Here is a 25,272-nt window from a genome sequence, read left to right on the forward strand (position 1 = left end):
GTAATTAACCGTTGATTTTGCGTGTAACTACACAAAAAAATAACTTGAGAAACCGATTTTTTTTCACTATTTAAGTTAGTAAAATACAGTAAAAATAAAAATATGTAGATAAAGAAAGGTTTTCGCTGGATAATATCGTAATAAATATCGATTTTTTGAAAAAAATTTAGCCATCTGACGAAAACAAAAATATTTTTAATATTTAAGTCTTAAATTTGTCAAACAAGTGAAAAGAATTATGTCAAACGCATAATCAACGGTTAATCACGTTTGAATACAATTTCAATGTCGAATGACTTTTAAAGGAGTGAATTTCATGAAAAATGTTAAGAGACCTTTTTTGTAGAGCATCAAATTTCCCACAAAAATAATGGTTTGATTTATGAAAATATTGATTTTTCTGGTAATTAAAAAAATCAAAAATTCAAACAAAAATTTGAAAAATGAAATCAAAGTTTAAGGCACGATTACAAGGAAACGGCTCGATCTACGTCAATTTAGTAGGAGAGATTTTTTGTAGGAAATTTAATTTCCTTCAAAAATATGGATTGATAAAATTTTTTAGATTGATAATTGACGGATTTTGGGTAAAAAAATGCGGTAACTGTTAAAAAATCAATAGCTGTAACGATACACCCCTTAATATTAATATTAAGGACTCAAACTTTCAGGATAATTTTTATTTGTCGTCATGAACAATGTTTTTACAGTAGCATTAAAAAAAAAATTCTTCATTTTTTTTGGCCCAGTCTAATATACATCTTCATAACAGCTCTCATTCAGTGTTGCCAACATGTACGAGAATTATGCAATCGTACCGTACCGAGACAATCTCATGAAACTTGAAAATCAACTACGCATGCACCAAATAATTCAATCTCATTGGTCGGCGAAATCTTCCGCAGCGATATTCTTATACGCGATGCAAGGGGACAACGTACACAATATGTGTTTTTTTTTTTTAATTTGTGTAGGGTGCTCCCAACTCTTTCCATTTCTCCAAATATCTACTTGGCTTTTTCGCTGAAAAACCTGAAATGTTCATGTGGTCATTTTTTTGATTTTCTGTAAAAGAAACCTGGAAATGTGGATTTGGGATACTCTTTTCTTCGTTCGAACTTGTAGCTGTTATTATACCGCGCATTCACTTTGCCTGCCGGGAGCGGACTAGGCGAAGATGTAGAATAATTAGGACGGTTCGGTTATTTGTTTATGATTTGGTTCCTTTCTCTGACGTAAATTTCTATGATTTCCAAAAACTGGTGGCCTAAGACATTTCTGTTAACCTCCTAAAGTTTTTATCAGCGAAACTAGATTCTCTTTGGCAAACAATTATCGAGCACTCGGTGTAATCTTACAGTCCTATTTGGGGTTTCCACTAATAATCTTACCGCTCTAACATCAAATACATGCAGCTCTCTTTCCACAAATTACCTGGAACATTTACTCTGAATTTTTAAGGATTAGAGAACCTGGCCAAGGTTTAAAAAGAACAACTCATATATAGCCTCAAGATTCACATTCTTTTTGTTTTTCAACAGCCAATCTATACCTTCAAGGTTATTGTTTAATGTCTCTCTTTGTTCCAATGCCCCACTGGTTAGTTTTCCATCACTCGCGCCATGGGTGCATCCTGGTCCTTAGCCTTTTCTTTATAGCATAATTCATCATTGACTTCGAGTTGCGAGAAGCCTAGGGATGCTGAGAACGTTTTTAATGCGTTTGCATATCTTACTTATTTCCACTCTGCAGATCGATTCAATCTTCTGTAAGTCTGACAGAGCTGCTAATCTTTTCTGACACACAGGTCGTAGAGTCTTCTTATCGTCTACCTCAGTCTTACACTGACTTAGTTCTAGCACCCTAGCTACGAAGGAATTTTCGGGTATTGATAAAAAATCCCCGATAACCTCGTGTTGAAAATTTGTAATTTTGTTCTGAGCAGGAACTTGCGTACCTTGAGTACGTTTATTAGTCAAGTCTTCAATTAGTCGCTTCAGCTAATCTCTGAGCTTTATCTCGGTGACGGCGTTTCTTGGGCGTAAAATTCGCGATATTGAAAAATTCATAACTCTTTTTACAGAACTAATCCGCTAATAAATCTTGTGCGAAGAGTTAGTACCTTTAAAGAACTATTCGATAAAAAATTGGTGAGAGAAAAAAAAAATATGCGATTCCTGAAAATCGGGGTTGAATTTTTTCGGATTATTTTATATTACGTTGAATAACTCCGGCGATTTTGTGTCGATCTTCCTGAACTTGGAATTTTCTGAAAGAAGATAAAAATACGCACATTTTGAAGAAAAAAATCACTCAAATCCGTTAATTCGTTCAAAAGTTATAGCACTTAAAAAAAATCAGTAAATTTACGGAATCTGTAAAAACGAGTTTTTGATAAAAAATGGTAATAACCGTGCAGAAAGATGAAATTTTTTTAGAGCAAAATGACCAAATATGGGTCCCCTTAAATTACCCAAAGAATCATGTAAATTATTTACAAGTCGTTTGAATTTTTCGTCCCGACCTTGCTGCGCGGTTTGAAATGGAACCAGCCATATCAAAGTTGCACACTGAGAAAAATATTTACTAGATTTGTATAAATAACACACAATTTAAATTTAGTTAATTTCGTAAAATATTGGACTTTCAAAGTTGTTTCATTTCATGAAACCGTTTCTTGTAACTATGATATAACGAATTATCTAATTGAATTTAGAAAATTTACTTGGAGCCACAAAAATTAATTAATTGGAGCCTGCCTACAAAATATTTTATGGAAAAAATGATAAATTCAATTAAATGGAAAGAAATGCATTTCAAATAATTAACATTTATTGACGCCACTTGAATTGTCTGTAAGTTTACCGTGTATCACAAGGTAGCATCTATTCAATATTTCACGAGCAGCTCGCAATGAATTAATTCTATTACATAGATCAACTAAAATTTTTCTCAACCAACTGAACAGTTCTCCATTTCGCAGTTACAATGAACATTTCTTTCGTTAAAAATGAAAACCAGTTGAACCTTATTGTGAATGTCTATCTTTTTGTGTGTACAATATCTTTGACATACGTTACTCATAACGAGTTTAACTAAAATATAAAAATTCAACGTATAAGACTGGCAACTGCAAGAAAAAACTCATAGAATTGAGACTCAACCATGCTATGTTTGTGGACCAGAGGACAAGAGATGTCGTTGCCCACCGTGCGTTACGGTTCACGCCGGTTTCGTGCAATGGAAATTGCTACTAGCTAGGCGTAGTCTGCACCGCGCCCGGCGGTTGAAGGATGTAGCGATACTACCCAATTGGTAAAGCCAGTTAAAGGTCCATAAATGAACGAAGGCTAGCAGCGGACTAAACAAGGTCCCTGCACCTACCGCCATTTTGGTTTTATCACTGTGTATTGTAAAGGTTCAGACTGAACGAATAATAGCATTTTTTTACTGGCTGCATTTAATGCATACGATATGCGAGTTTCCTAGGATTCCGCTTCTGCTATATAACTGTGGAAACTACACTCAGGGCGAACCGAATAGGCGATGTAACCATGCAGTAAAAATGCTAAGAATTGATGAGAAGTTTACCCGAAGTCAATCGAAATAATCCGAGGTGAGTAGATCCCTGTAGGGCGTAAGAAGAATACGTTATCCAACCGCCCTATTTCGCAATGCTTAGCAGTTGAAGCTTACTTCAACGCGTTTCACATAATGGCTACGAAATGTCCCAAGTGCAAAAGGAGCGAGCAAATCAAATGATCATATCTCAGAATATCAAAATTTTGCACTATTGTACTATTTTTTATACCTCTTTCCTCGAAATGCTATTGGTGCAGGTTGAAATAAAGATACAATTTCACCTGCAGCTATGTGCATGTGGGTATACTTAATTTTTTGAGCATTCTCTGGGTTCGGAATCGCATCACTGACTTTGCCTCCTCCGTAAGTGTACTAATAAATGCCTTCAAATAGACAATATAGTCCACCATTGGCGAGGGCCTATTCACTTTTGGTGAAATAAGTTAAATAAGGTAGTAAGTAGCGAGTATACTCGAGAGTGATTAGCCCCTCGGCAATTGATAATACACTAAACTTTATGCTGATGAGATATCTGGCGGATCTTTCGTAAAATAGATCAATATAGGCGCAGGACACTAGCGCCACTTGGGTCATCTATTCTTCTTTCCCCGTGGACTCATGTAAGACATTCTCAGCAATAACTATTTTGGATCGTTAGAGTCTGACGTCACAATCTGATCTTACTTCACTTCTAGCGTTCCGACATTTACGAACATTAGCCCTGCGCACTTTCAATTAAAGTAAAATAATAAATTTATTACTAATTGTGGCTGCATTTCCATAGTCTATGCACGAGTATACGCCAAACCTTGTAACCCAGGTAGAATGCGGTCCTGAACGTTCGCTCTTTTTGTTACCATTTTACCCGAACATTTAGTGACCAAATGTTGAGTCATGAACTTTCAAAATTCGTCTCCTTTGCAGGCTCTCTATGTGACTTTTTAGCAGTTTTTTCCTATTGTTCTATGTACGTTCCGTTATAGTCATGTAGAGCCTCTCCTTCACTTGCATCTTTTAGGAATCTGCATATACATACTCCCAACGATAAACACAGATTTCCCTCTTCACTTTTTCAACCAATCAGTACAAATTAACACATTCCTACCCTTACTCAAGTCCGTTTTCATTATAATTCTACTTCTATTCCTGCATACTTCCAACAATTCAAACTAACAAAATTTGGTAGTAACCAGGATCATCTCCGCTCAAGTTCAGTGCTCGAGACACGTACACTCCGCGAGTCTTCTTTCTCATACTCTTCAAACTTGTACTGCACTCGCTTTTTATTATTAGTCATTTTATATGACGTAAACCACTGTAAACTTTTATGAATTTTATAATATATATTTATATAATGTTAGCAGTGAACAGCGTCTCATCTAGAATACCTGCAATCCGTTAATTAGTGCTGCTGGCATTCAGGCCAACTCCGCCTTGCTTACAACGAAAATTCTGAATGTGAGTCAAGTGTGAACAATCATCTAATCTGCTCGATCTTTAATTAAGCACGTTGGGCAGTAGTTCTAAGGTATTAGCGGAGTAGGATTATTAGTAAAGCAACGTACTCTGCAAATAATTTATATCTCAAGTTGAACTAAAAAACAAAACAGTGAAACTTAAATAACTGCTGGTTGTAATGTCCACGTTAGAATTTTCTGTTTTGGATTCTTCGCCGCATGACGCTTTCAAAAACAAATCATTATCAAGCCTACCATTGTAATAATTAATAATTATAGTGATCTGTAGATCCAAAAAAATTGTCAAACATATGTCAAACATAAAATTAAACTTTCATATGTAAAAACAGTACACCAGCACTAGGGTGGGCCAAAAAAATCGACTATTTTTTTTTTCACCTTTTACTCTGAAAACTTGGTTGGTAGAGACCTCAAAAACATTCTCTCCAAGTATGAGCTCTTAATTTAAATAGGAAGGTCCTCCGCCTCGCAGTTTTCTGTTTTTTTCTTATGGTGAGGAAGAAAAATACATATCTCAGTATCTACTATTTATAAAAAAAATGTATATCATATTTTCGTAGGAAATTGAATTCTCTACAAGAAAGGTCTCTTACAATTTTTTTGTATACCTCACTGTTCAGAAGATATTCACCGTCAAACTTCAATGCACACTCCAGTGGACATGGAATTTTTCTGGTCTGCTGAATTTTTGTTGTATTAATTTAGGTTGGTGTTATATTGGAGTGAAGTGTCAAAAATACCCCACCACAGACCATAATTAACCCTCCACGGAGCCCATTTTTTTGACTGCTTCTGCGGAACCGCTCGGTCTTTTATGTCCTGTCCTGGTTTTCTTTATGGCTTTTTAAAAATCTGAAAAATTCATGGATACTCCCCAGGGTCTCTACTGCTACTGCATACTCCAATCCTTTTTAGAATAAAATGTATCAAGACTTTTGTGGTAAGCATCGGAATTCACACAATAATTTTCAAAAAAGCTGAAATTCTTTAAAAAAATGTATATCTACAGTAAATAAATATCAAAAACAAATACTGTTTTGAAGTTCAGACAATGACCTTTCAGAAAAATATAGTTTAATCTTCGTTGGCATCCTGAGTGTCGAAAAAATGTTTTTCCACTTCTTCTCCATCCTTTTCATTCTGAGAAGCCTCGTGAAAATTTTGAGGCTCACGTTCACGTAAATAATAACGCACTTCTTTTGCGCTCCTTTCTGCCATACCTAATATTTCGACGTACATGTTCCCAAATGACGCCGTATTTATATAAATAACTCGAGAAACTTTTATATTATTGATAAACACTTGAAAACAATTGAAAAAACGAAACAAATAAATTTTACTTACTGTTGCAGAACACTAAGGCCGCGAAACTCCCGGGTCTCTCAGGGCACACGATTTGCACTCTCTACTATTTACCAGCAAACTGCCGGACTTCGTCGTCTCTTGGCTCTTGAGTCCCCACTACCAATAACTTTTTTCAGGGAGTGGAGCCAGGTCGAGCCCTTCTTGCATTTCGGAGATATTTAAGGAAAAAATTTGGGTTGCACCTCAAAAGACCCAGATGTACCGTGGAGGGTAGAAATCATTTTTAATTTCTTCCTTTATTTGCCCTTAAGTCGCCCTATTATCTGAAAATAATACTAAAACGTTCAAGAATTTTTTGATAAAATACATTCAGAGGTTAATTTAACATAATATTCTCACATAAATTTCAAAGTGGAGCGAAGCAGGGCAGCTTCCGTTTTTCATCTTTACTTCTCAGAAATCAAAACGACTCAGGTCTTCTTACGAATATCGTAGCAGTTATTGCATAGCAAAATGCTCATATTTTTTATGGAATAAATACTATAAAATAGTTCAGTCCAAGCTGATGCGAAGTATATCATGATTATTGCTTGATACGGGGTCTGACAAGGCTGCCGTTTCAGGATAACTGGAAGTTAATATAAGTATTTAAAAATGCAGATCGAGCAAATATTCAAAAGTATTTTTTCGATCTTAAAACGCTATACAACTTACGAGCTCTATTTATAAACTGCGGTCGCACAGGCGCACGTACTACGTATATTTTCTCTTCCCGACAACGGTCATGGATAGGTAGATATAATGGGTAGATATATAGCCATCGTCGCGCCGTAAATTTGAATAAAATCGAATAAAATCGTCGCTCTCCTTGGCACAAGCGCGGCGGCAATTTCGCCGCTGTTATATGCTGTTGAGCTGTTTGTTCCATTTTTAAATGCGAGTTGGAATGACATGAGCATATTGGCATAAGTGACCAACGACGGAAATATGATCTCGTTAAATGCACGTAATTTTGATTTTATAATTTTTTAAATACATTTTCTATTATTATTTTCTATTTACACATGACGTGAAAAATGAAATGAAAAACAAAGTCTCACAAAACTGAACACCGAATTGCGTATGCGCCAAATTTCTCGTTTGTTTAGCGTAGTCGCAGTCAACTCTGTCTGGTTAGACCTTACAATTAGCGCTAATTGTCACTACACGTAAGCGTTTCGAGGTTATGCAGACTGAAATCCAGACCCTTAAGATCTTGGCTATCTCAAATCACCAACGCAACATAACCTTGAGCTGCTTGCGAATTTCAATAGCTAGCGTCCGCCCGTAATTGAGTTAGTCACCCTTAAAAACAAACGAGAAACTCGGTGCGAATCCGTTCAATTTTCCGATGGAATCACATGATTCGGCGCATGCGCATTCGAGTGTTTACTTTCCAGAAACTGCCACAATATATTATACCGAACTTATGAAAAATAACTATACCTGGATTCGCGACGATTAAACCGCGGGAAATTTGAAATCGGTGTACCCAGCGCACCGCTGGGGGTCGTGAACCTGCAGAGATCGATGCGGCGGCTGAAAGATGTGGTGTTCAAGCTGGTATCGACGCACGTTCATGGAATTTGGATTATTATACTTGTAAAGTCCGCCAACGCGGCATGTCTCACGTGGGGGGATGCAAATCGGAGGTAGTTGCCCAGGCACGCGCGCCGCGCGACAAATTTACATACCACATACACAACTCGACAACAAAACAAGATAAGCGAATGTGCGGTGTGATTTGATGCGGGTGTATGATGTCAGGCCCTGTGGCGCGATCGTCTTCGAATCGAAGGGACCTACGGAGTCACGCCCGCGCTGATACGCGACATTTGAATTGCAAATCGCGTTAGATCTATTGCACAATACCCCACGTCTATACATGTGCTGGACTTGATAGGTGGGACTTAAAATAGAATGGTTTTATTTCGTCGCCAAACCTTCGACTGAGACATCTTACTACCAAATCTAATGCATTTTAAGAGCAGTTTTTTTTTTTTTGCAGCGTGTAATCTCTTGCCGATTTCGAGTCTCTTTTCAATAATTCACGAGGTGAATTCGCAGCTATATTATACCTATGTCTATGCACACCTGCACATATATGATTACTGTCTGTGTTTTTTTTTTGTCCTTTATGTGATTACGTGTTTCTATATTCTGCGGGCTTCTTCACAAACGTTAAATTGTAATATTATCTGAATATCGTAGACGATCTACGCAAATGTGAAGATCGATAGAACACGTTTTACACAATTATCCAACACATGCAATTTTGTTGCTGCATAATAACAACGTATTCAGAAATTTCGACAATTTAATAGTATATTTGAAAGAACTGTTAATTCGAAGAAAGTTATGTATCAAGTTAACTGTTATTCCGGCAAATTGCTGCATCCGAAACTATCATGTCAATTATTATATTTGATTAAAATACAATTCCATTTCAAGTTGAAAATAATGCATGCTTATCAAGAAGCATTGGTTTGGTAGGTAACATCGATCTGACACGGCTAATATTTGCCATGCAGGTTCTGGATGGAATTGTTAATTATTCAAAAAATCGTGGCAAGAAAAATTCGGCACTCTACCGTGCATCTGCAAGAGACCTTTCATCTGTGAAATAAATGATACGAAAAAATAATGCGTCTCGTAGTTTGTTATTATAATCCGTTTTGAATGGTCTTTTTTGTTTGCAGAGTGCATTTCGATTATAAAACACCACACCGAAGAACGATGTGCCATTTGACATTGCGGCTTGTATCTCTTAACAGGTTAAAATTTATTGCATTTTAAACGGAACTCGGAAGTAGAAAAATATTGACTTTTGTAACAGCGGAAACGCGTAATGATCGTCAGAAATGTTGAAATAATTCAGCAATTTTTTTTCAATAGTCTGCTTTCTTGGATAGGTATATTGGGTTATTTCTGATGCGCCCCGCAGGGACTCCTAATTGTAAGCAATTCAGGGTACAACAAAACCACTCTGGCAATGTCGCCCCGGAAAAACTCGGATCTGCTCAGAGTGGACTTGTACCCTGATTTGCCTACACTTAGGAGACCTTACGGGGCGCATCACTGAAATAACCCGGTATAGTTACAGAAAAATCGCATGCCCTGTGTATGACTCCGTCGCACGTGGCTGCCTTACCCAGTCCATCGTAGTTTCAAGGAATACAGAACTACTCGTATTACGTAGTTCATGCACGTGGATTTGTTGTTTACGCGACAAACGTCTGACCTTTTACCTTGGATTTGTTTTTTCGGCGCCGCTACTTTGATATATGTACGTATAGTTTCCATGATGTTGATGGATCTCTTATATTTCAAGTTAGACCGATTCATTTGAAATCCAAAGACGCACACGTCTGTCTTCGGAATTTCGCATACAGCCACTCTAAATTCAGATTTTTGCAGTACACTGAACTTTCGTACTCGCTGTTGTAAACAATATATTCAGCATACATATTACTATTGTATTTAGACTGTACATCGTTACCCCTTCTGCATTACGTGAAATTGGAAATTAACTCCATGATTACTACGATCGAATAACGATACGATCGTAAGATTGTTTCATAACTCATTCTGATTCGATAAGTTTTGTACACCTGAACTTAAGTATGAGTAATTGATGTCTTACTGGCCTGCAAAAATAAAAAACATGTAACAAAAATATTACTGCATTCAAAAACAACGAGGACTAAAATCGAATTTGATCAAAACTCTAATCACTGTCGAAAGGGATCAACTTGCGTCGAACGATGCACCGAGGTATTTTGAAAAGCGAGAAAACAGCAGAGATTGAGGAAATGGGATACGTACCGCTCGTGGATGCAGCGACGAAGTCACAAGGCACCGCGACGCAGATCCTAAATGCGTAAATACCTACCAACTTAGTCTCTTGGGTAAGACGAGATTGAAGAAGTGTCGGACGATCCACATGCTCAATTTGCATCCTGCGCATTTCGTCAGCTTCACGAGATTCACCCGTTATATGTAGTCTCTTGGAGTGTATACGGTTACCATTTCCGTAGGTGAAGCAATTTCAACTTCCGCACCTCGAATTCCTCTGTGGGAAACACCACACTCTGGCTACTTCGAAATAAAACACCTCCTCGCTTCTTGACTCGTCGACGAATTATAATAATCATACGCATGGAGGCAGGTTGTGTAAACATTTTCTATGCGTTATAATGTTTGTCCTCGAATCAGTACGACTGTGGACTGTACGATGATTCCTGAGTATCCCGTCATCATTGATGATTTAGGTTTTGTTCTGGCATTTTTCTGCTATCAGATGTTTCAAGTTGAGCTTCTGTAGATACTTATTACCAAGATTGATTTGTGCCAAGTCCTATTTCGAGATCTTGCGTGGATCTTCGTATTGCAGATTATCCAAATGAAACGTGCTGTCTACAGAAAAATTTAGGATGAAATTAAATAGTTATTTTCGAAAAGCTCTTATTTCGCATAGCTCATATTATTCAAGGAGTTTTGTTTATGATAAATTTCATTTGTGTACATTGTGGTCCGTCGAAGTTTTCTAAATGATATAAAAAATTTTCAGTATTTTCACGGATGTTTCACAAAAGTTATAGGAAGTGTTCAACAAATTTTAAGAAAGAAATATTCACGTTCGGTATATTGACAGAAGAATATTTCGTTCGAGAAATTTAAGAAATTTTTCGAATCTATCCAAACTGTTCCCTGAAAAAAATTAAAATTTCCGTGTAACATAGTTAGTTATAAAACTTCCATCGAGTCTGTATAACAGACAAATTCCTTACTGTATAAGCATATAAAGTGTATTCAAATTATATGTTTTTACGTAACGGAAGTCTCACCTATAGCCATTTGATCTTTAACTCAAACTTATTATAGCTGTTTGCGAATTTTTATTCCAAAACTCACTTTAAAGTTGGATCTTCGAACCCTGCGGAGCGTGCGTAAGGTGCCCGATTTCTGAATAGTGCGGTGTAAAGACGCTGGCGCATGCGCACTTTCCGAAAACTTAATTTTACTCATCACCTGTGACGTCATTGGGATGAGTTCTATGATGAAGAATTCGTCGGGGAAGGTCAAGAAAGGAATAAATACCTGGATAGCATTTGATCAAGGCAACGTTTCGGCATGGGCCCAGCCAGCCGTCTTCAGGCTCTTTATTAGAAACAAATAATAAATAAAAAAAAAAAAGCAAAAAATGAAATACTAATGTTCAACCACTTGGGTTGGAAAATGTAACTGCTGTTAAACAGCGTGTTGATGTAGAGGTTAGAGTTCCTCCGCTATTGCACGTAAAATTACTATTTGACAGTACATCATGCCAGACTAGGCGAGTTTACATAGTTTTGAAATTTATACAGGAGTTTAAGGATTAAGATATAATATAAACAAGAATAAACTAATTAACTTACAAAAAATGACATACTTAAGCACTTGAGATGTTCAGTTCTCCGCGATCGAACAGGAAGTGGTTTCAATTGTCGACGATCAAGATGGCTGACAGTTGCATATACTTGAGGTAGGTAGTAGCTAGTCGAAAGAGAATTAAAATTATGAATAGAAAAGAGGTTATTGCGGAAAATTTCAAAATTGGTTAGACTAGTTACATTGGAATTGTATAATGTTGGATGAGTTCTACCTTAAGTTTCCGCGATTAGGTTGGGTTTCATGAAGCTGGGGCTGTGCCGCTGAACTTATTAATTGCCCTGAATCTACTTCTTAAATTAAAATTATTCTAGTACATTTGTTTGCTTCTCAAATCAAACTTTCCTTCGCGAAAAAAACCGTGGTCGTGATATTGGTTCACAATTTGGTCGACAACTGGCACATTTCAAAACGTCACCTCATATGGATATATGTGTTTCCGTCCCTCGCAAGGCACGATTCTACAACGGTTTTCAATACCGCGAACGACCCAAAAAAGTAGCCGATTTTGTAATTGAACATGATAGGATATTCTATATGCACGTCGTTGTGATTATATTTCAAAATATTTGCAAGCGATTTTTACAGCAACTCTTTACTGCCCACCATTTTTGGTGGTAGCAATTCTGTCGTGTATTCCTTCGCGTGGCTGTGACGTTGCGTAAGTCGCAAGAAGTAAGTTCGTTATTGTACACGAAAGATTGAGTTTATAAAGTATAAATAAAGTTTCGCTATTGGGCATATTGACAAAGCCATGATCTTACAAAAGTGGATATTTACGGGAGAGCGTGGCTGAATCCAGTCTGAAACAAAATTAACACAAAATATATCTTTGAAATTATTGAAGGCAATTTAAGTGTTACAAGTTAGATTGTAATCCTTAAGATACTTCATTTACACGATCAATGATCAACTTTTCGTTCTTTCTAGAGAATACAGCTCCTTAGTTTAATTCTAACAATAAGAGAGGGGTTCATTTAGCCCTGTTCCGCCCTACGCATTTGGGGCATGCAATTTTCGTTGCCTCTAATTGACTAAAAATTTGAAAATCAAGGATTTTTAAAGTCGCTGATTGCGAATCTGGGCTCAAAAGTTGAGAAGTTAAAATCGTGCACACATTATGGCAGCCGAAAATGCCAGAAATTGCTTGATATGGACGAAACTTGATGCCCGGGGGGTTTTGAAAACGTTAATTAGTTGCCTTCTCAAGTAGTTATTAAAAAATTCCAAATAGCTGATCCATAAAATCATCGATTCAGAATTACGAAATGTTGATTTCTGAACTGCAATCGGTGCCCTCAGAAGCCCTGCACGGATCCCAAGTTTCAAACAAATCAAATAACTTCTTGCAATTTCGTTGACCTAGATCCGCCATTTGAAATTTCCTAATTCTAAGTCAAGCTTTCTAATCAGCGATGTCCGAAACTCCCGAATTCCAAATTTCGAGTCAATCAGAGGTAAATAAAAATGTACGCTCCAAATGTAGCCTGCAACTGTGTGGCATCATAGCTTCGTTAATACGTGTAATAGAGAAATTTGACTTACACCTACTACACTAATTACTATCCTTATTTTGTCTAGGTACAGGTAGAGTCAGAGTCTCACTTTAGCAGCAGAGATAGATGCGGAATGATGTACAAAGAAAGAGAGGGGGAAAGACAGAGTGCGAGTGGAAAGAAAAGAATGTAGGGAAAGAGAGAAAGATCGTGACGATGGTGGCGAGGAGGACGACACGCTGCATTCATGAATATAGCAAATGTATAACCGCAGACTAAACAAAATATCATTATACATTGTTGTGAAGACAGGCATGAGTCCTTCGACGCAGTTTAAAAAGAAGATTCAAGCGGATCAAAGAAAATTCGTTATACTTGACTCGCAGCCGGCAGCTGGTAACTCGATTTTTAAATTCAAATACAAACAAATATCATCATAGTCGAATTAGGTCAGGCTATGAATAAATATATACAAAGATACCGGTATTACTCTGCACCGTTGTCAGGAGGACCAGCATTGGTTCAATGAATGCTGTACTCAGTCCTTACCAACCGCGTTGAATGTCACTTATTTTAACTATTATCAAAGTCTATGCATCACCGACATGAACTTGTCGCAGTCTGCATAATTCTACCTGCAATGCTAAGTCAGAATAGCCAAAAAAAGTTTTGCATTGCGCAGCAATGTTTGCAAGAAAGGTATTCCTGTAATTGAATTACTACTTACTGCATAAATACGTTTCCTGGCCTTGTGCGCGCATGAAACAAAATTTTTTTTGAATATTCTTGTTCGACATTGCATGTAGAATTGCGTTGAGTGCGGTATTTTTATGTCAGTGCTGCGTAGGCTTCGATATCAATGAAAAACAGTGACATTGTGCTTTGTCGACAGAGACTGACTGTAGCATCCTCTTAAGTTCGTTACCTTGGTATAAAGTCGCCGTTTTGTTCCATACTTTTTTATAGATTACTCTCAAGCTGTAAATTGTGAATAGTTATGACAATGACGTCATGCCACGGTGTGAACGTATTCCGGATATTAACTTACCCGGAAAGGAGCTATGGATTTAGCCCAGAAAGCTCATCATGCTCAAAGACACCGGGGATGTCGTCATTTGTTCAATTCATCTGATCAGAATTTCGTAGTCGTATACTCATAGACTTGACGAGATAAATGGTAACTGTTGACAATATTATCTGAATTTACTACTTTCAGGAAAACTTACCTGTACAGGAGATTAATAATAAATTAATCAACAAACTTTATATCAGTGGATCCAAATGCTTATTTTTGTGATTCAAGTGTGAAATCTGTATTGGAAAAATCTAGCTGCATTTGCGGAATAGACAGATGAACAGATAGACAATTTAAACACGCTTTTAATATACCACAAATCGTTCGGTTATTTTGTTTTGCGAACCGCAAATGCTGGTTTATATTCCCATCATTACAACGAATTATAACCGTCAAATTCGGATTAGTTTTACAAAAGTTATGAACCCCTAAGTGAAAATTTTCATTTTTCCATTTGTGTCTATATAGAGAAATTATTTAAAACTATTACGCCAAACTTTGGCAGCGATGTTTTTGCACGGAAGGGTCCAGTTCGATGGACTGGTCACTTAAGGAATCATTGAGCCATCTCATTCAAAATCAGACAGGGAATTGCTAGAAGTCGCTAGAAGTCACTCTACTCGAATGATTCCTGCTTTCCTCGCCATTTCTCAAAATGTATAGGAAATCATGGGGAATGACCAAAAAAATCATGTGATTTCGGGAATCACTGGGAATCACTCATCTACGTTCCAACTAAGCAAGCATTTGTCCCCTATTATAAGTGAAAAAAGTTTAAGTATTCGTGACAATGTTTATAAGATAATCAAAAAAATATTCTCGTTTCTTTAATAACCTGTGTCATTGATTGAATACCCACGTATCCATAATCGTAATTTAATTATTGTTAATCTATGATAATTAATCAACGTTCATTTCTCGACAGTCTAGAAATCACTCGTAATCGTTGGAATCAGCAGAAATCACACGAAATCACAGGTAATCTCATTGATTCGCAAATCACGGAAATCGCAGTTGAAATCACAAGAAATCGATTCCTTTTAGAAATCCTTGAGCCACCGGATTTTTCGAGTGACCAGTCCCTCGGCCCAGTCAGTTCAGCGATTTTCGAAAATCTTCGCACTGCTTATGATATTTTTTTCTAGACAGCATTGTTAAGGACTATCATATTCGGCGTCATTTTCACCCAACTTCCGACGTCTCGTGCCCTCCGTTTTGCCATGGCCTAGCGCAAAAATACGAACGTGCCTCAGTGACCCTTGCAGACTGTTTCTTTTCTGAGAGATGGCTCCGCTTACCTGCTGCTGCTGATAATAAGTTGAACCAACCGTTTCCAATTTTTGCACAGCCTTGCCGGGAGATTCTTTAGAGAACGTTAAACTCATGAGTAGTCATGAGACGTGAGATAAAGTCCAGCTACATTCATGATTTACAATTGGGTAGGTACTTGATAATACTTTAATATGTTAATTCTATGGCTCAAATATGAGATTTTTCAACATCTCGAACAACGAAGCATTTTTTTTGGGATTCCAATTTGAAGTTTTAAGGTTACACGATGCCCTGTCGTAAATAGAATTTGCAAATATCTTGAGAAAAATACGATTTGTACGAAGATGTTTCAGACAGGATTTTAGGGTCAAGAGGGGGACATAACATGGTACTATCAACAACTTTCTCTGGGAATGTGGAAAAGGAAAGATCTTGAGTTCCCTTAAATTTATTGATATGAAACCGACTTTCAATCAAATTAGTGCTTGGCTGATGTTGCAGAATGGGTAATACAGAATCGTCAACTGTCATGATTTTAGAAACCTCGGTCAATTTCAGGTTTGAAATAATCATATATACGTGAAATCATGATTCATGATTTTTTTTACTCAAAACAGCCTTCCAAAAGACTCCGTACATGGGCGCGGGCATCGTTTCTCAGGTTGTGGGAATTATATTCGGATTTGAAAACAACTTTTGAATTTTTAAAGATACACGGTCACTCCACTCAAAACGAGACACCCTGTATACAACTGACTTTTATATGCACAAGAGCTTATGTTTGCTGGAAAATAGTCCGTTACTTGAAAACAAAAAATCCTAAATCACAACTGTACACCATTTAGAATAAAACCAATTAAAAGCATAGTAAGTATCTGGTTTTATTTTTTCGAAACTACCGTCTTTCACGATTTAGAGTTAATAATATCACTTCATATTACCGGCATGTGTATAATTACAATTTCATTCGGCATAGAATTGCAAGAACGTGTGAAATTCGAGATGGTCGTTACATAACGCATCGCGTGATGGATGCCTCATAACAAAAATATATATTTCTACGTCAACATGCCATTTCTGCGGAGTATTCAATCATAAGCTGTAATAAACATTGTTCAAGAGTTTTACGTGAGAGAAAGAAATTCAATTTATTTTTCTGTCTATCTCTGTCTCTTTCATTTTTATCCAATTTTCTTTTTTTGTACCGTAACCAAACCTTGAACAATGAACTTTAAACACTTCGACAATGTGACACAAGCTCCGCAGGGCTTTTTTCCACGAAATAGTCCGTATTTAGTTTAATCTTATCTCTCTACATCTCCGGACACGTTTTGCAAATTGTCATGTAAATCTTGATGGAGACATATTCTTGTATTAAAAATGTCAACTTGTCAATTCTGGTGAAAAAACGATGCGATATTGAGGAGCAAAGTTAGTTTTTGTGTACGACTTATCGAGATACCTTAAGTTCATTTCCCCCTTCCAACCGATTAGCATCATTTCTTTTGAAAATTGTCTACTAATGATGCAATTCTTTTTCTGTTCACGCATAATAAAACGAAAATTCTCGAATCAACAAAATCTACGCATTTTGAGATATTTGACAGGTTATGCTGTTAAAATTATGAAATATTCCAAATAGTATCACCATCCTAAAAAGGAATAAAACAGATTTCATCCGTTGTAATGTATCAGTCAGCCTCCTGGGTATGGTCAATTATTTAATGATCATAAAACGTGTCGACATCCCGTTACATTAATGTACCGTCAATGACCAAGACCCATCATCGTGCAGGAGCTGCGTAAATTGGTTAAAAAAAAAAATTGAACTAAAAATTTTCTTCTCATTTAGATACGAATACAACGATTTTTGAACAAATGATTACGTGACCGTAAAAAACCTACGAAATTAGCGTAATGGCTGTGAAGAGAACTCCCCCAAACATGAACCTGCCATGTTTAGCACGAGCGAGGAAACTCCTCGATATCTGTACTTAAAATTTATAAACTTCAGGCTCGGAGTCAGTGACCTGAAAATCGCTCGAATACCAATTGGCGTGAAAATCGAATAAATCAATTCTATCTCGTATTTTGATATCGGAGACGTATTTTTATTCTGTACACAATGACGCGGCCGATCGTCATGCGAATAAACATTTCAATATCTCCGAGAATTTGTTTGCACACATCTGCGAATAACTGAGAATATGAAGAAAAAAATCGCAGACAATCGTAGAGATGATCCTCGAATTTCTGAGGTCACTAATGGTGATGGGTTCTCTTGTACAATTTCCGAAAAAAAATTTGTGATCGCAGCATTTCTCGACGTCATTCTGAACGTTCTTTCCTTTGGTTGCAACACTTTCTTATAAGATTATTTGAAAATTAAAAATGAGGCTAAATCATTATTAAAAATCTGTTACAAACTATGAGTAGTAGAGTGAAAATTTTAATTTATTTATAAATATAACCACACATGAGCCGTCATTAGGTTTAAAATTCATTCATTCATCCATTCCACAATTCATTCATTCCAGGTGTATATGGTTAAAAACAGTGTATATGGTTAAAACTGGTGGATATGCTTGAAATTATAAATAATTGTCAATAACGGTTTTTCGTCGAGGCACTATATTTTCCGATTTCACTTTTAATGTTCTTCGTTTTATATCGTCTCTCTTTTTAAATTTGGGCTTGGGTTTGGAGTGTTTAATTATTATTTTAATAGGTATGTCCTCGTAGTTTCGATTTACTCTATTATTTTTAAATGATCGATTTTGGATCGATTACGAGTTCTTTTCAGAGAGGAAAACCTCCGCACCTCCTTCCTCCTGGAGAGGCGTAGACCAAGCCTCCTTCTTCTCAAATTTGTGACTAGGTTCCCCACTCCCTGGGTCTAACCTAATCCACTCGTGCCGTGTTCATTGCGCGGTTGTATTTGAATCATTACATTTGCCTCCCTTTTGTGATAGTTAGGTTTATCATAATTATCACAAACATCAGTTATTGTCATTGTTCATTATCCATACTCAAATCTATTACATAATTATCGAAAACTGCTTCATGTCCACCGTTCTCTGCACATACCTCAAATTTCATCAGCTTTTCGCATTATTAGCACTGGAAAGTTTGTCACACGCATTCTTCCACACACATTCATCCACTTGTATAAACTAATTAACAATCTTCTGGTTTTCCGTTATTCCGATTATTACAATCTCGTCCACTTAATAAAAAATTAAATCTAACTCACAAAATATGCTTGTCATTGTTCTATGCCGAGTCCAAAGTAGAGGATGAAATCAATTTCATTGAGATTTATACGAGTTAAATACATTATTATATATATTTTTTTTTTGAATATCAATAAACTTAAATGTATATAAATTGCTTTCAAAATTGATTCAAGAAACTAGGAAGTTTGATACTTGCGTAAATTTAATCTATTATATGTACCTTTGACATAATTTAAATTTTCTGGATTACATAACACGAACGCATTCTTTCCAATCACTTTTGTAATCTTATATGGTCCCTGATGTATATGAAAAAACTTATGAGTTACTCTATCAGCTGCATTAGAGGGTAGTGGTACTTTCAATAAAACTAGATCATTCACATCAAGAATAATCTTTGTTTTCACTTTTTGTTGCTTTCGTCGATAACGAAAGTTCTTTAACAATCTTTCCATAGCTATCATAATTTTAGTTTCTTTGTCTACTAACTCTCGCAAAGCTAAAGGAATTGGATAAATTTTTCGTACAATTGGATTTGGTTTAGTTACTTTGATTTCATGTTGATATACTTGAGTACATCCGGGTTTATTGGAAAACAAGACTTGATACTTTTTACGAAGTGCACAAACAGTTTCAATCGGTACACTACTGAGTGTCGTTAGACTATGCACGAAGTTTGAAGACTCTTTAAAAAAATTATGATCCTCTCCACGTATTAAAAATCTTTCATCTTTCTTTAAATTTTGAGATCTTTCTTCCTCATTTGTTTCTTCTAGTTGTTTATGACTAGTATTTATTTCAATGGCTTTAACTAACTTAACAAAATCATTTTCACGAGGTAAATTATTTTTATACATTTCACAATTGAGATGCTGTGTATCAACATCATTATCATTAACAATATTATTTTCATCAACTATCAATTCAATTTCATTTTCTAAATGTCAGTGTGGTTGTTCATTATGAATCAACACATCAACTCCACAATTTTCTTCACCAATAACAAGTTTATCATTTTCATCACTTAAATCTAAATTAACATTTTGCATATTTATTATTTGAATTAAAGTTACTTCATTATTTGTAGAGGATACCAATTTATCTAAAGGTTCCAAATCAAACAACACCGTTGGTATACCGATATGAACACCGTTGACTTCCAACATACGATCTTTGTAATTTACTATCACTTCGTTTTTCAATAACCAATCATTACCAAGTATTATACGATTAGATAAATGTGGAATAACAAGACATGAATATTCTATAACTTGATTTGCCAAATGCAATTGTAAGAAAACTTGTTTTTTAACAGTTATAGTTTTTCGTCCAATAGCTGGGATTACCATTACTTTACTAACCGGGAGAATATCTAAATTTATTATTGTCATTAATCGATTGAAAAATTCTTCGGATATACATGTCACTTGACTACCAGTATCAAGAAGTGCATGTATTCTAATCCCCAAAACAGTAACTAAGATATGTGGACATCTTGGTACAGTTAATCTTAAATTTTTTTGGACATTTTTTTCAGTACCAGTTACATCATAAGATAGGTCCGTAATATAATCAAAAGGGTCACGACACGTTATTGGACCTTGATTCAACGCGCCGATAGTCAGTTTAAATTTTGTTGTTGGTTATTACTATTGTTATTATTATGATTCCCTGTTGGTAAATGATATCCATTCGACCTTTGATTTTGTCCAAAGTAAGTAGGTGGCGGATAACTTGTGTTGGGTAAACAAAAACTAACAGCTGTTGGTACAGTATTTTGAAAATTTGGATTGGTGGATACCCCGTTATGTTGACTTATCTGTTGATATTTCGGTTGTGCGTTAATGTGACCTGGTTTATTGATTTCGCTGGTATTATACGAATTGTTGCTGTAAGACTGTGAATTTCGAGGTTTTTCACGTTCTCTTTCTTCATAAGTTAAATCTAGCTGAGCTAACGCGGCTTCAACTCTATTATTATCGGAAAAATCAATTGCAACTAACGATTCCCTCACTTTAATCGGCATTTGTTGAATAATACTATAATTTATTTCGTAATCCGACAACTTAGGTTCAAAATACTGAGCTTCTTTAGTTTGTTTTAAAAAATACGTTTGCAAATTATTTTCACTCCCTTCGAATTTACGCATCGACCAACGATTTTTTTCCCTGATTCTAATAGCTACGGAATAAAATTCTTTCAAAAATGCAGTTTTAAAACATTCGTAATCGTTAAACCTACTTTTTTTTCCATCAAACCAAATTTTAGCTCTACCATTTAATGCACCATGAATAACTAATATTTTTTGTTCAGCCGGTACGTGTTTCACATCGAAATATCTTTCTAAATCGTTTAAAAATTCTCTAGGATTCGTGTTATCCTCCCCAGAAAATCTAGGTACTTTTATCTCTATTTGAAATGATTGCAATTGGTTTATCAAACCTCCTACTAACCTTCTTTCAATATTTTGATTTTGTTGAATTGGTTCTACTGCCGACAATCTTTCTACCAATTGACGTTGTCTATCATTTTCTTCCGTCAAACGTCGAATTTCTGCCATCATCGCGTCCTGCTGCTGCTTATCACGCAAAGACTTGTCCAATTCTTTTTGTTGGTTAGCCAATTGTTGTCGTTCTAGTCTCAATTTGTTCAAATCATCACCTCCTTCACCTCCAGTCGCATTGTCTTCACGGTCTGAATTTGAATTTGTCGAACCAGATGCCATGTTTTTATACTGAATATTTCGGCCGCTACGTGTAGTTTTCGGTCTAGAAACTGGAGTTCGTTTTACTCTACCCATGTAATTAATTGAAAATTGTAAATTCTATCTTAACCTCTTAATCATTCACACTTTTTTCCTAGCTTTCGAGCCTTCGCGTTGGGCGCCAATTTATAAGATTATTTGAAAATTAAAAATGAGGCTAAATCAATATTAAAAATCTTTTATCAAACTATGATTAGTAGAGTGACCATTTTAATTTATTTATAAATATAACCACACATGAGCCGTCATTATGTTTAAAATTCATTCATTCATCCATTCCACAATTCATTCATTCCAGGTGTATGTATAGTTAAAACAGTGTATATTGTTAAAATTGGCGGATATTGTTGAAATTATAAATTATTGTCAATAACGGTTTTTCATCGAGGCACTATATTTGTTTATTGCACTTTTAATGTTCTTCGTTTTATATCGTCTCTCTTTAAATTTGGGCTTGGGTTTGGAGTGTTTAATTTTTAATTTAATAGGTATGTCCTCGTAGTTTAGATTTCCGTTATTATTTTTAAATGGTCGATTTTCGATCAGTTACGATTTCATTTCAGAGAGGAACATCTCCGCACCTCCTTCCTCCTGGAGAGACGTAGACCAAGCCTCTTAATTTCAAATTTGTGACCAGGTTCCCCACTCCCTGGGTCTAACCTAATCCACTCGTGCCGTGTTCATTGCGCGGTTATATTTGAATCATTACAACTGAGTATATTGAAAAATCTTTGTCCAAATAAATTTAATAGATTCAGCTAAACCTTGTTCGAATCATGTGCATGAGATACAGTTGATAATATGTGTCAAAGAATATTGGAACTAACTTAATTTTTATCCAAATTTAACTGTCAGTTTCTAATATTCAATCAATAATTTATCAGCAGTATTGTTATTGCGACGGTCACCAGCGGCGAAATAAATAATTCAGTTCCGGGAACTATCTAATTGTTGATGCGGATCAACTGATTATTGACTGAAACAAATATTCCATTGGGCTACCAGATATTCAGTTGCATCGACTAAATTGTCTATTTCGCCGCATGCGACCGCCGCACGATAAATTCATGGATTTCTTTTTCTCAGCGCAAGTACTTCAAATTTGTGGAAAACTTTAGAAACACGGAGGAGAAACCCGTGCCATTTCATTGTTTCCATGTCAAATGAAAATCCATTGAAATGTTTTTGTTCAAAATTGTGTATAGAATGAGGCGGAAATAAAGAAATGGTACGGATTCAACGAAATCGCAATAGTAAATTCGTAGAATTCATACCATTCCTCTATTTCTGCGTCAAATGAAAACGTATTAAGTGTTTTTCTTCAGAATTGTGTATAGAATGGGGCTATCAAGCCTTTTTAGGCTTTTGAGATACGTTGACTTTGATATTTCGAGACATATATGCGTCAATGTCGAAATCGACGAGGGTACCCCCTTGAAGAAAAACAACGAAGATCGAAGAGAAATTCAGTGACTCTCGCAAAAAGACACAGATACAATATATTCCCGTATTCACATGGATATGAGGCTTTTTTGAGAAATTTATAATCCACCGATCAAGTTCAAAAGAATTAACAGACTTGCAGAAAAGTGCAAGCCTAGCGAAATATTGTCGGAGAATGAAAGAAAAGCGAACAAGAACAACGTCGGCATTTTATTGCAAGAAATGGGAGCAAATCAAGGGATACTCCGACGTATAAAATGCGCAAAAGGCGAAAGGCGAAGGGCGATAGGTGCCTGCGTCGTCGGACTTGCAACAACGTTTTATACGTGTTGGTCGTCGAAAGGCGGCGTTGCACCGGCCATCGGAGTCGACGCGAGACGAGCAGCGAAATGCAATGAAAGATGCAATTTGAGTCAGGCATCGGTGTGTCCGTGCTGACGTCATGTCTGAATTCTAGAAGTACAGGGTGACCGGGTCGGGCTGCAACTGCTGCAGGGAACGGTCTGGTCGCCCGGGGAAGAGTCGGGGGCGAGCAATACGAAGCCACAGGCGCAATCAGACAATTCGGCGTCTAGACGTACGAAAACGATAATAACAGTAATATTAATAATAATAATGACAATAATAATGATAATAACGCCCTACCGGTGCTAAACTCAACCGTATTGCGCGTTACGACTACAATTAAGTCCCATGTGAAATATGTATTTAATCGCATCCACGCGAAAAGTAAGCGCGAAAGCCTCGCCACCTGCGCATATGCAACCAATCGTGAAATGCAATTCTGAAAATAGAATTACGCGATTTGCGTCGAGATTCGCCGTCTCGGTTCTCACTCTCTCTCTCTCTATCTCTATTTCTCTCTCTCTCTCACTCGCCCTCTCTCATCGAAATGGTTAACCGAAAATTTACCACACTCGGAAATTGAGCGGGAGACTCGAATTCTGGATAATTAATTTCAGTCAATTTGGAAAAGGAAAAAGATTTTTAATCGATTCAATGTCGTTCCAACAAGTCATTGGCAATCCTCCATTTCTAACGATATTTTTATGAAATTTCAGGCAAGCCCGCAAATGCGGAAAATTGCAGTACAAGTATTTGCAGAATTTGATGCGCGGTATTTCGATCTAAATGTACGTATACGTTAATTCTCCACAAATTTTTCAGCGTAAGTTTTATGTCAGAACGGCGGAATGGTTTAATATATTCAATTGGACTTCGGGTGATTAATCAGGTATTTATCAAATGCAGTTTGGAAGTTGACTGTATAGTCATTTTCTACACCATTAACGGTGTCAGATGTAAAGTCGATGAATACTATAAATATTTGGAAATAAATATATAAAAAGAAAATCTATTGTCAGCACAAAACTGTACGCAACTTGGCATGTTGAAGTTGTAACTGGACACAGATCTCTTTTATTCTATATTTCAGTTTCCAGGTTCATCCTTTCATTAGTTGAAAATGCTTTCATTCCACGGTATTTGCGGATTAAAAACTATCGCCGATCGTGCGGCTTTTTCAATTTTTCTATTACATCAGCACGAACGATAAGCTAAAAATATTACCTGTATCAAGTTTTTTCCTTGTACTCGATCTGCACGCCAACTTTCCTCAAAATTCGCATACGAAGACACAACCCTTACATTATCGTTGCCTTTTAACTTAATATAACCAACTTGGCTATTTCTCTTCTGAGATAAAAGCTCATTAAGTATATAACCATCGATCAAAAATAGTCCCACCACAATTAGTTCCAAATTCCAAAATTTTTTAACAGTACAACTTGAAACGTCTTTCCATACTTTTCTATGTAAAATATAAATCGCACGTGCTTCTTTACAATTTCACAAAATTTCATCACTTTATTAACTGCATTTCACCCGAGTATAAGATTTTCATACATACCTAATCCAGCATTAGTTCGAAACGACTCTGGGTGTGGTATAAGGTGAAATTAAACGTACGAGAGACTTTTTGCTTCCTCTGCTTTTCCCACGACCTTCTGGCAAGGTGAAAAAGCATTGAACGAGTGAACGGGGAATCCCTGTGCAGTTTGAGAAGAAAAGAGGAGAAAAGTGCAGACGCGTACGGGGGTCGCTCGAGTGGCGACGCAGTAAAGTTCACCGATAGCCGGGTAGATCGAAATTT

The 25,272-nt window shown here is 36.4% G+C and overlaps 1 protein-coding gene and 1 long non-coding RNA gene across 2 annotated transcripts; both read right to left on the bottom strand.

Annotated features, from left to right (window-relative positions):
* Positions 1–5,737: 5,737 nt before the first annotated feature.
* LOC124307462 (uncharacterized) lies at positions 5,738–7,259 on the bottom strand. Its single transcript, XR_006908825.1, has 5 exons — positions 7,080–7,259; positions 6,765–6,993; positions 6,405–6,688; positions 6,117–6,280; positions 5,738–5,967 (listed from the first exon to the last, which is right to left on the bottom strand). It is a non-coding gene; the product is annotated as an uncharacterized LOC124307462 (long non-coding RNA).
* Positions 7,260–20,534: 13,275 nt separating this feature from the next.
* Positions 20,535–21,638, bottom strand: LOC124307279 (serum response factor homolog A-like). The gene is made up of 2 exons (XM_046768799.1): positions 21,367–21,638; positions 20,535–20,883 (listed from the first exon to the last, which is right to left on the bottom strand). The coding sequence occupies exons 1-2, from the start codon at positions 21,636–21,638 to the stop codon at positions 20,535–20,537; spliced, it is 621 nt and encodes a 206-aa protein (XP_046624755.1).
* Between the last annotated feature and the right edge of the window lie 3,634 nt (positions 21,639–25,272).

Source organism: Neodiprion virginianus, chromosome 6 (assembly GCF_021901495.1).
Source record: "Neodiprion virginianus isolate iyNeoVirg1 chromosome 6, iyNeoVirg1.1, whole genome shotgun sequence".
NCBI lineage: Eukaryota > Metazoa > Arthropoda > Insecta > Hymenoptera > Diprionidae > Neodiprion > Neodiprion virginianus.